Source organism: Myotis lucifugus, unplaced genomic scaffold, assembly GCF_000147115.1.
Source record: "Myotis lucifugus unplaced genomic scaffold, Myoluc2.0 scaffold_329, whole genome shotgun sequence".
Taxonomy (NCBI): Eukaryota; Metazoa; Chordata; class Mammalia; order Chiroptera; family Vespertilionidae; genus Myotis; species Myotis lucifugus.
This window is the reverse complement of record NW_005871377.1, coordinates 873,034-884,660: the sequence shown is the minus strand read 5'-3', so window position 1 is coordinate 884,660 and position 11,627 is coordinate 873,034. Positions and strand designations below refer to the sequence as shown.

General features: G+C 43.3%; 1 protein-coding gene across 3 annotated transcripts in view; it reads right to left on the bottom strand.

Moving 5' to 3' along the window:
* Positions 1–192: 192 nt before the first annotated feature.
* The window catches only part of MSL1 (male specific lethal 1 homolog), a 13,443-nt gene continuing 2,008 nt past the window's right edge, over positions 193–11,627 (bottom strand). Inside the window, exons 2-10 of one of the 3 annotated variants that reach the window (XM_006100820.3) lie at positions 11,594–11,596; positions 8,522–8,745; positions 7,087–7,469; positions 5,130–5,177; positions 4,607–4,671; positions 3,913–3,980; positions 3,354–3,478; positions 3,109–3,181; positions 193–2,734 (exon numbers count right to left, since the gene is read on the bottom strand). In XM_006100820.3, coding sequence (XP_006100882.1) covers positions 2,644–2,734; positions 3,109–3,181; positions 3,354–3,478; positions 3,913–3,980; positions 4,607–4,671; positions 5,130–5,177; positions 7,087–7,469; positions 8,522–8,724 — 1,056 coding nt within the window. In that variant the 5' untranslated portion in view covers positions 8,725–8,745; positions 11,594–11,596 and the 3' untranslated portion in view covers positions 193–2,643. Of the gene's footprint in view, positions 2,735–3,108; positions 3,182–3,353; positions 3,479–3,516; positions 3,649–3,912; positions 3,981–4,606; positions 4,672–5,129; positions 5,178–7,086; positions 7,470–8,521; positions 8,746–11,593; positions 11,597–11,627 lie in introns of those variants that run through there. The other 2 variants (XM_023764390.1, XM_023764391.1) reach the window with 2 other exon arrangements.

Below are 11,627 nucleotides of genomic sequence, written 5' to 3'. Positions count from 1 at the left end.
CAGGGCACAGGCCCTGGTTGTGCGATAGATACCCAGTGGGGGGCATGCAGGAGGCAGCTGATCAATGAGTCTCATCATTGATGTTTCTCTCTTCCTTTCTGAAATCAATAAAATATATTAAAATAAATAAAATCTACAAACAGAATTGTTTAATGCTTCCCAATAAAATAAATTGAAGCAGAAGTTCAAAAATTAACAGCCACAATAGTTTATTTACAATTGAACTCTTTATAAGATATTTACAAGACAACCAATTTTACACATCAGAAATGGTATCAAAAGTATGAATTACAACACAGACAACAATATGAAATGGGCTTAAAACAAAGCTGAAGTGGACAGACAAGCAATTTCTCTTTTTAATTTATTAACACTAGCTTAAACTTTGTTAAAGAAAGAAACAAAGATCTATGTTTTAGGAGAACTGCAGGGCCTTCAGTTGAAGACTGAATTTCACAGTGTTGTACTCCATGTAGGGAAAAAATAAGATGAATTTTCCCCCCACACTCTTAACACACTGTAATTTCACTCTTGGAACTTTGCTAATCTACTCTCCAAAATCCTTCTCAACAAACCTCAATATCTCCAAATCAAAGGAGAATTGATCTAAAAGAGGGGACAATAAAATAAGAGGTTCTAGGTAGAGGGAGAACCAAGGAAATAGAATCCACTTAAGTCTGGCCAGATAGCACCTCATGGATTCCTCTTCGTCTAGCTCAAGTTCAGAATCTGGGGAGTCCCTTGGGTAGGGCACAAACAAAAGATTAATTTGCTAACTCATATCCAAATTAGGAATCCAATAAAAATGCTGAAAATCAAGAAGAAACTGCGAGGAATCGAGGAACAAAGTAAAGACACTAACTGGTCTTTTTTCTTCTTGGGCACATTATAAAGAAACATAACATAGGTCAGAGTCGGAAAACCAAACAGCTTGCCATGTTAAAATGATGGAGAACAAAGAAAACCTGGCCGTTTCTCTGGAAAGCCCCTTCCTCTTCTCAAGGTGTGAGACGAGAGCCCCTAGTGGAATAAGTCCTATTTCTCTCTACATTCTTGCAATGAAGTTCATAGCAGGTTCCCTTGTCCTAAGCAGATGGAGTTACAAATGAAAACCCAAAGCCACACACACACACACACACACACACACACACACACACACACACACACACGAGAAATAAGAGCAGCAAGATCATCCAAGAATACTCCATGTGCTGCCGGAATAATTATTTTAAAAGTAAAACCCAGGGAGCACAGATTAACATCTCACAAAAAGCTCTAGCAGTGGGAGGCCCCTGAGGAACTTAACTTTTCTTCCCACATTGGTATCCCATTCTCTCATGCTCCACTGATGGGCCGGCCACACACCCTACATACCTTGGCTTCTCCTCTAAAAGTGCTAATAATCTGGGGACATACTCTCTTCAAGGATGAAAGTCCCTATCTTCTGGGAGATTAGGCCCCTACTTGTTTTCACACGGTAGTCCTGAAGACTAAAGAAAGGCAATTCCTATATATTGAAGACCAGAGGTCTCGGCTCTATTTTCCTTCCAGATAGTTACAGGGATCTTACACTGAGACTAAAGTGGCCTGGAGTGCTGGGCTGACATTTTTTAACAAAAGGGGTGTGGTGGTGGTGGTGGACCAAGATGGTACACATACAAATCAGTTTTTACAAAGTGAATAGGTACACCTGTTTGTTTAAAGATGTAGACATTTGCGAGCCAAAGGAAGCACATATTTCCATATACACCCCCCACCCTCCCTAAATTTCTATCCCACCACCAAGAGCTCAGCTAAAAGGATAAAGCCCAACAAAGGGATACTTGAGAAGTGATGTGACACAAGGACATCTATACAGGTTCTGGCATGCCATCCCCAAATGTCAACTGCTTTCGTTTAGAGCCATAACTTGTCCAAAAGTAACCATCCCCATTCTGTTTTCCAAAGATTTTATTTTTTGAGGGGTGGGGGGAAAAATTCAGTTACCCATTAACTCAAAAAAAAGAAAAATCACAGCCAAACATCCTTTCCCACATGGCTATATCACAGAGTAGTTTTAAGAGAACTGTCTTTTCAGATATTTATCTACAAACTCTCCAAACACTTCTACCCTGTGAAGATGACTTGCTTCATCACTTCAATAATTCCTCATCTGGTCCTTAAGCTCATGGTGTTGGGTTTTTTTGTTTTGTTTTGTTTTAGGGTAAAAACCACTATACTCAAACTACATGGAAGGGTATACTAGGGCAAGAAGAGTGCCATGCAGCACAGATCTAACGGCAGGGGATGCTTTATTTCCACAAGTGTAATGAAAGAGCCCTTTTACCCCATTAACATAGGCAAATGTATAGAAGCAGACCCTGCAAGCTTCCAAATCTGCCACCCTAGAGATTTAGATTGAGAGCTCATTTCCCCAAAAGAGGAAAAGATATCCCAATCACCTTCTATAACTCACAATTAGCCCAATGAAAGAGTTTTTGTGAAATCAGAATGATGAAAACAAAACCAAGATCAAGGGAGTATGGAAGGGCATTATCAGTGAATAACATACATGAGGACACAGGTCACATATACAGGTCTCTGCCACTCTCTGGGAATGGCACGCTACAACTATCTGAAGACAGAAGGTTCTTGCCAGCACAGTTATTTCCTACACGTCCGGTGAGGTGTTTGCTTCTTCTGGATCTCCAACCTGCATCGGCTACGCTCATCCAACCAGGGCAGCTCAAAATTCCTGGCAAAAAGGATAAAGAAATCAACGTCTAAGACTAGAGGGCATCAGTGTGGACATGAGAATAACTCTGAAAAAAAACCACACACAATGTCCCTCACCACTCCTAGCCCTGACTCCAAAGTCCCAACTTTAGAATGTCTTTCCTGCCTCAAAGTGATTGAATAATCTATTTCCAACTTAAAAATCCTATTTCTGGGCTTGGGAATCTTATCACTGCAAAAGCTAGTTGCCCAGGTAGTCTCACTTCTGTCAAAGAACCATGGCTAACCCCTAACCTACCCGTTCCACTTATATCCAGGTTTTCATACAGTCTGAAAGGGAGGTGAAGTACCAGCTACCTGAGAGGGGAGGGAAAAAGAACCCTTTATACTTACTGTGGAGTTAATTTTGGTAATGGTCGTCCAAATGCTACAACAGGCAAGAAGGGAGTAATCATCAAACTTTCAACTATGGAAGAAAGCCAAATGCAACCTTGTTAGTGATGTAGATGAGAAAGGTCTGTCAACTATACCTGCTCCAACATACTGTTCATTCATTCAGAACAAGTTGTAACCTGGAGCCTTGTGCCCTTATTTCTTCTTTAAAAAAACATCTACTTTTTAAGATAGACAAAACTTACCATCATCTGGCTCAGGGAAAAATGAGGTAACCTCAGGCTCAGATTCCTGAATTCCTTTCTTTTTATACATTCTGAGCTGCAGTCGCTGTAAAATTCTTTGTTCCCTGATCCTCTGAATATCCCATCTGGGAAAAACAAACCAGACAAACAAAACAAACAAACCCAACATTACTGAAAACCTTCTCTATAAAAGCAACTCACACAATCCAGATGCTAGGAAGATCTTTGCTGACTCTTGATTGGGGGTAGCGGGATAGGGTGGAGGATTGTATTTTTTTTCCAGAGAACTGCCTGCCTGGTTACAGAACACTGTTTAGGTCTAGCAGTTCAAATCATGTGCTGATGTTCAACAGAGAGTGGAACTGAGAAAGGGCACACCCGAAGAAAAAGAAGCCAAACATTTTACCTACAACTACCACTTCAAACAAAGATACTCAACCAACTGGGAAGCCAGTAATTTAAGAGTGTTAGGAGACCCAGGACTCTCCACAGCATGGATGAGAGAGGTGTCAGGGTCCTAGGGCTCAGTTGTTCCCAGGATGAACATCTCTAGCCTCACCTTTTCCTTCTCTTTTCATCCAGCTCCAGTTTTGCATGCCGCTTTGAAAACACACTGTCATCTAGGTTCTGTGTAAAGAACAGAATTTGATAAGCTTTTTATCACCATGTGACGCACATATACTAATTCACTTCCAGCTTCCAAGAAGGTAAAATCTTTCACCTTCAGGTCCCACCTGAGTCTGTGAGTTCTATGGATATTATGGGAACCTCCTGGTAACAGAATCAATAAAACACATTCTCCTTCCCCTATCCCCAACCTTGTGGAATCTCCAAATTTCAAAGTCATTTCCATAACTTTCCAAAGTGGAAGTCACATTAAACTAAAGCAACTCATGAGACAGTCATAAATCCCCCTTACTTGATAAGAATCAGAGTTTAAAATAAATATCAAACTTTTAAGAATCAAATGAGTTTGGAATATATAATTTTGTTGCTGAGTGGTGGTTCATGCTAACTTTTCTACTTAACATGAACTCTAGCTTTGAACACGCCCTAGCTGAATTATTTCACCACCCTGGACCTCAGTTTTCTCACCTATACACCAAGAGTTGGAGTGGATAATCTCTCAAGGAACCTTCTGGCTTTAAGGTTTTATTTAGCCCATCCATACAGTTATTATGACATATTCACATTACACTCCTATTTCTACTCTGTCTCTCACTACCTTCCACTGACAGGTCTTGGGTACCTACCTCCAAAAGGTCTGAAGGATTTGGGTCCCTTAGAGGCTCTACTGAGTGGTCCCTCCAAGAAGGAACTAGAGAAAAAAAAGAGAAAAAGAAAAAGAAAGGGAGGAGGGGTGGAACCACTCTTAAATCCAAGATCACACAACCCTCCTCCTATTCACTAGGACAAGAGGTCTCTCCCCAGTTAGACAAAGTTACCAAGTGATAGGAATCCATTCTATGGCCTCACCTGAAGCCATATTCAGTGTCCTCGCTATGGTATAAAAAACCTAAAATGCCATTGCAGTCTGCCAAACACAGGATCACAAAAAAACCCTAAGCCAATACCTGACAATTCATATAATGGATGCTATTGCAGTTCCTGAAAAACAACTGAAATTTGTAGTCATTTTGAAGTCTATAGTGTAATCATACACCAAGGAGTCTCACTCTCCCACATCCAGCTGATGGGGAACGCAGCTCCCAACCATCCACCATCCCGCCCCCCAGCCCCCCCAGGCCCAGCCGGCACAATTCCTATTCTACTCACCAGCCAAGACTGAAGTTTCTCCTGCAACACTTGATGGCATCAGACACCCTAAATAATGCAGGAAAGAAGAATCATCTCAGTGTAAAAAGAAAAAAAGCCCATACCCAAAATGGAGGAAAGGAGCATCACTGACGTTCTCACTAGGAAGCCATTTGGTTTTTTTGAGTTGTTCTTTTGAGAATTTCTCTCTGGGGGAGGGGAAGAGGGAACAACAGACAAAAGAAAAGAAAATAAGCCCACCACTTTTTTTTTTACACTGAGACGACTTCTTTTCTTCATTATTTAGGGTGGTTTCCCTGCAACAGTTGATGGCCAAGGATATCAAACCTTAAACTCAGAACATGGCAGGTGAGTAAAAGTTGACCCTATTTTTCAAATAAAAGATCAGTGTTCTCAAAACTTACATATGTAGTCTTCTTAAACAGCTCCCTCCTCCCTCCACACAAACTACCTTGCTGGTCCAGCCTGAACAACATGCACAAAGACTTTGGCTTCCTTAGAACAAGCCATTGAGACTTCCTCTTGAGATAGGGCATCAAGAATAAGGATTCACATGTTATTCACAACTCAGGCTCCTCAAAGGACTGGGATCCCCCCACCCCCCCAATCAGACTCCTTCTGTACTGCCTGCTATGCCCACAATCTCAGAGGTGCTTCACATGTTCTGTACTAGGGCAGATACGGTTTTCAAAAACAGCCAGTCACATAGAACAGCTCTGGACCAAGCTATTTCCCAATCCCGGATGGGAAGTTGCTTCACCGTTTCTCTTGTTACACAGTATTGCCATGACAGCAAGAAGGTTAACTTAAGGATGAACCTGTTCAACTGACTGAACCAACAAAAAACCTAAACCTAGGTCAGGATCCTGGTCTATTTCATGTACTCAAATGTGAGGCCTAATGAATTTTAGATAATTAAGAAGAGTAATCTATCTTCCCCACTTAATTTGGTAACCAGAACAGCCTGACAAAGCCTGGAGAATGCTCTTATCTTATTGGAATGGATTCCCATCCCCATCCCTGCTGGGGCAAGACACAGTGGTAGAAACTCGGGGCTGCAGCTCTATTCAAGAAGGCCTCCCCGACCATCACCCGGAGCACCCACAGTGACTGTCACAGACTAACATTACACAATTGAAGGCACATTGCAGTTACTGATTGATGTAGGAGATAGGGGAGTATCTCTGTGTGGAAGCCATAAAGAAAAAAGGGAATGAAGACCAAGGTCCCACACCCCACACCCTCCCAAGCAGCTCAGATATCCCAAGATAGTCCTTATTGTTTGAAAAATAGTTTGTAGACCATTTTATTTAAATATATGAACAACCAATGGGCTACTGCAATCCAAGTAAACTCTTCACATTTAGAACCTTTGTGAAGTATAGTAAGATAAAGTAAGACTGTTGGTCTTTTATAGATTCCTCCTGCCCCCCAGACCGGGACATAGAGATACAGATAAATGTTTATATAGTTAAAGAGCGGAGGCCCAGGTGAAATTCCCCACCCCAAGCTGGCTCCCCAACCCAAAAATTACCATTGGCCCCTGAGAACACCCAAAGACCACCCTCCCAGGTTTCACACAATATCAATTGCAGGAACAGTCGTGCATAGCAAAGTATAAGTTCTATGCATTTCACAGCACAGAAAACCCTTCTTTCAGAGGGCATGCAAGTTGCCGGAGATTACACCCCCAAGTCTGGTGCTCTTGTGATGAGCAACTTACTGGCAAACACATCTCCCAGTGTTGTAAGCAGGCAAATACATTGAGCACATTTTGCTGTAATTCCATCTATTTGCAATGCCTGCACAGTGTCTGTCTCTGGCTGTTAACTTACTCATTCTTGACAGAACTCTGCTTTATTGATTGCACTTTTTAAAAAATGCCAAGGGCATTTTCACACTTGTTAGCTTGACCGCCACCACTAGGGTATAAGAGCAAGTGTTCTCTATGCCTTACTTGCTACAGTCTCCTCCTTCTTTGGAGAGGATTCCCGTAATGGTAACGGTGATGGGGGAGGCTGGTGCCAACGACACAAATACATTTCTGTGGTGGAAAGGTACGGCAAATCTTCGATCTCACTTGAGAAGGCTTTCTCCTTGGGATGGGTGCTGGGTCCCTTCTGGGGAGTGGTGAGTCTTGGCGGGGTGTCCACTGAAGACCGGGTCTTTTCTGGAGTTTCTTGGCTCCTCAATTCACGCTTACAAACAGTTTCAGATAAGGAACCACAGGGTTCCTCTTTAATGGGAGAGTGCTTAGGAGTTTTTGTTTTGACTTTTGAAAATTCAGGAGCCAGCTTTTTAACAGGAATCTTTCTTTCTGTACTTCCAAATGGGGATTTCCTATTAGATAGGGGAGAAAACATAATACAATTCATTGACTCTTGGATAAAATCTGATTTGATTTCATTTTGGGGTAAGAGAACTAGCTTGTATTCAGGTATCTAAATATCTAGGTTCATTTGGCAGTCATAAGCAGGAATAATCTCATGCTTAACAGTATATATAATAGACCCTTTGTAAATGTTTATTGAACAAATGAATTTACATGCTTAAAAACTTCTATAGCATTCTATTGCCTACTAAAACTAAAAAGGTCCCTATTTTATTCAAGACCCTTCAGCTAATATTAGGTGCCACTACCCTGTGGCTTATTTCATTACTGTCAACCAAAGACCAATCTCTTATTTCTCCTCCCACCCCCCTAATCCTATACTACGATAGTTACAATCTCTATTTCTTTTTTCTTGCTATCTGCTGGCTCTCTTTCTCCTACCACTACCCTGCTCCCCCACTACCCCACATTCCTAGAATGCCATCTCCGTTTCTTTTTAGCAACCTAAAGTCTATACTTCTTTTTCAAGATCCATCTCCTACTTAACTCAAAATAATCTTTACTATCCCTGAATCTTAGAAAACTTAGTTCATCTTACTGTTGTCTATCTGCATATTTTATTGCAGTCGAATTCTTAGTTTTTAAAATTTATGCCATGCTTTCAGCTAATCTCTTTGAGTCTAAGGACAGTTAGATCTTACTTTTTTTTGGATCTTATTTTTTTATATCCACCAATACCTAACACAATGAAGGAGTTTAACACTTCCTGACTTGAAGTGAACTGCTATAGTTTTCTTTAAGAAACTCAGCTGTCACATTTGTTGTCCATTCTCTTTATGATGTACTCTGCATTCTGTAATTACTACTGTGACCAAAATGTTCCTAACCGACTTTTATAGCCTGCACAAAAATGTCTCAAGATACTTTCTCCACACACAAGACCTCATAATTCAGAATGTGGTTGTAGTAAAGCTAATTTATAAGTCCCAATCCCCTACTGCCAGTCACGGGGAGTAAATGTCCTCATCATGTCCAGACAGCATAACGAAGTTAAGCACACCTTTTGTGTCCCTTTCCACTCCGCCCACATGAGAAAGGCTTGGGAGGCAGAGTCTGGGACGTCTCAGAAAGCTCTGGCTGGCACTCCAGTTTAATTTTCTCAGAGAGCTCCGCTTCCTCTCTCTCTTCAGTTTCATAGCCCTGAAACAGCTTATGCCTTTCTTTCTCGTTATCCTTCTTTACCAGCTGCATCCGCCTTTCCATACGTTCAATCCGAGCAAGGAGCTAAAAGAGAGTGGCAAAATGCAGACTTAATACACAAAAAATTAAATGCAGGTACTTAGGCCACGTAGGAATCCAACTGGTCTTCCACCTCTTTCCATGGACCACAGCAATCCAACTTATTTTTAACAGGCAGACATTAATCTAAATAGTTTTCCTTAAACACACGAGAGAAGACAAGGAACATTACATTGCTTAATTTTAGGGGCTAACCTAGCTGGGTAGGGACGTGGGGGAATTTGTAGTTCATTCTTCTGAAAGAAGATCCTCTTCATTGGGAGGGGCCACAACATGCCTTTTAAATGGCATGGTCTCTGCGACGGCTAACCATGTGGCTCCAAGTCAGCTTGGTAGTTTCCAGAATTAACCTTAGGTTCTTTTAGGAGGCCCTAGGGTTCTCCAAATCCTATCCTCTCTACTTCCACTCCAAGACGCTATACGCAAGGGCAAAGTCCAAAGAGTGCATTGAGAAGGAATTAAAAGCTCACACAGTCACAGTGCCAATAGGGATTGCAGTGTTATTTGAAAGGGGTCTGGTTGGGTGGATGGGTGTCATCTAAACAATGAACATTTGGAAGAATTGAAATAGAAAGTATTACCCATAAATCCTATCAATGATGAAATATGCACACTGCTTTGCTGCTTTGCACTTGACAACAGAAGAAAATGACACCTATTTATCTGAATATTGACTAAAAGTGGTCTTGTAACTCTAAAGGGAGAACTACAGAATCAAATAGAAAATGGAAGTCTATTATCACTGAAAACATCACATTAAAATGTTCTGAGAAAAGGTGCCAACTGTGCTACTTATACCCTATAAATAAGAATTTTATTTAGGTTAGAGACAGTGATATTGATGTTGCCTCCGTGACATCTACTCAGCTGTACACAGATTTCAGTAGAAGCCAAACAACAACTGGAAAAAGAGAAACAAGCTTAAACAACACTAAGACTGCAATACACAACAGCAGCAGCGAATGCCAAGTTCAGACTGACCCTCTATCCTTAACTCACCTCACTTTTCCTGCCTAGGAACATCTGCAAAGAGGCCATTACCTCCGGAACTGAGAGAAACCTCCACAACCAGCAGAGCCCCCGTCACCAGAGTTCATCTCATCCCCTTCTGTTTTGACTCGCAGCCTGAACATTACCTAACCATGGTTTGTGGGTGACATTTCCTTGATTTCTTCTCCTGCTCCCCCTCCAATGTAGGGGTATGGTGTGTTGTAATTACGGTACCATCACACCCCTAGACTGCAGTACAGTCGCTGAGCAGTGCCACCTCCATGTTGAGTAACTTCCACAAATCAACACCATGAGGTGTTTTCATGAAATCTACCCCAGCTCCCCTTCCACCTTGCAGAATGCATCCTTCAATACAACAGCCGCTGCCTAATGCAATTCATTTGGAAAGCAAACACAATGAATAGCCCTCTGCTCCCTTGCTCAGCCCTTGGCAGAGAGAGAGAGAGAGAGAGAGAGAGAGAGAGAGAGAGAGAGAGAGAGCAGGGACTGCTGCAACCTTAACACAATTGTAGAAACCATGTTTATTTTTAGGCAGCTGCAAGGTATGCTAGCACAGAAGGAATATGTTTCAGCACATAAGGTGCCCTTAAGGCAGCTCAGAAGTACAAATAAATAATAACTTAAGGCAGCTCAGAAGTACAAATAAATAATAAATGACTTCCCTGCTACCTTAAGATTCTAAAATATAGAGATTTGGGGGTGGGGGGTGGAGGGGTCTATGTAACACACTTAATAAGCTCACTTTCCCCTGCTGCCTTAACACCTTCCAGCCTCTAAGCACCATTCTTTTTTAAAAAAATATATCTTTATTAATTTCAGAGAGGAAGGGAGAGGGAAAGAGTGACAGAAACATCAATGATGAGAGAGAATCATTGACTGGCTGCCTCCCGCACCTTCCCTACTGGGGATCGAGCCGGCAACCTGGGCATGTGCCCTTGACCAGAACCAACCTGGGACCCTTCAGTCCGCAGGCTGACGCTCCATCCACTGAGCCACACCAGCCAGGGCTAAACACCATTCTTATCCAAGGGAGCCGCTCAGTGGGTCAGGTTTTAGAACAGATTCCAATTTAAAAAAAACAAAACAACTGAACTCGAAAGCAGTCATTCTCTTGCTATCATTTACGAAAACGGAAACAGGGTTCCACGGTGAACCCCCTCTGCCGGTGAGCGGGCCGACCACGCTCCTGCCCAGAGATGCTGCAGCCGTGCGGGGAGCAACAGCTGCCGCGTCCCTCTCCTCCAGGACCTGCCTTTCTAACGCGGCGGCCCTTTCCTGCCACCCCGGCCACAAAGCCGCCACGGGTGCACCCCACCACGGCATTTCCAACCGCTCGCAAACCAGCTCTTCCTTCCCCACTCCAAGCATCTTTCCCACCAGCCTGGCGCTGTCATTTTAAATTAACCCTTTGGCGCCTGCAACCTTCCCTGCCCGCCCCCCTCCCGCCCCCTCGGGAGGCTGCCCTTTCACCCTGCCCTCCGACCCCACGTGTCTGCGGGCCTGGCTCCTCGGGACCCGGCCCCGGAGGCTCTCCTTCGCTGCTGGCCGCCCTCCTTACCCCCAACCCCGGGATCCCTGAACCCCCCACAGCCCCCGGCCCCGGGCATGCGCACCGGGGGCCCGAACGCCGATTACACTTGGGGAACGGGGTTTTTCTCGAACTTGAGCTCCTCAATTTCTTTCTCTTTGGCTTAGGTTGCTGGTTTGTCGCTTGAAGGGGGCCCATTTGAAGAGGGGAGTAATTTTTGAGGGGGCGGCCTGGGTTGGAGGCCCGGGGGCGCCCCAACCCCCCGAAGAGGTTCCCTTCGGAAACTCTTAACACCGTCTGTGCTTCCGAACAGTTCCCCGGGCGGGGG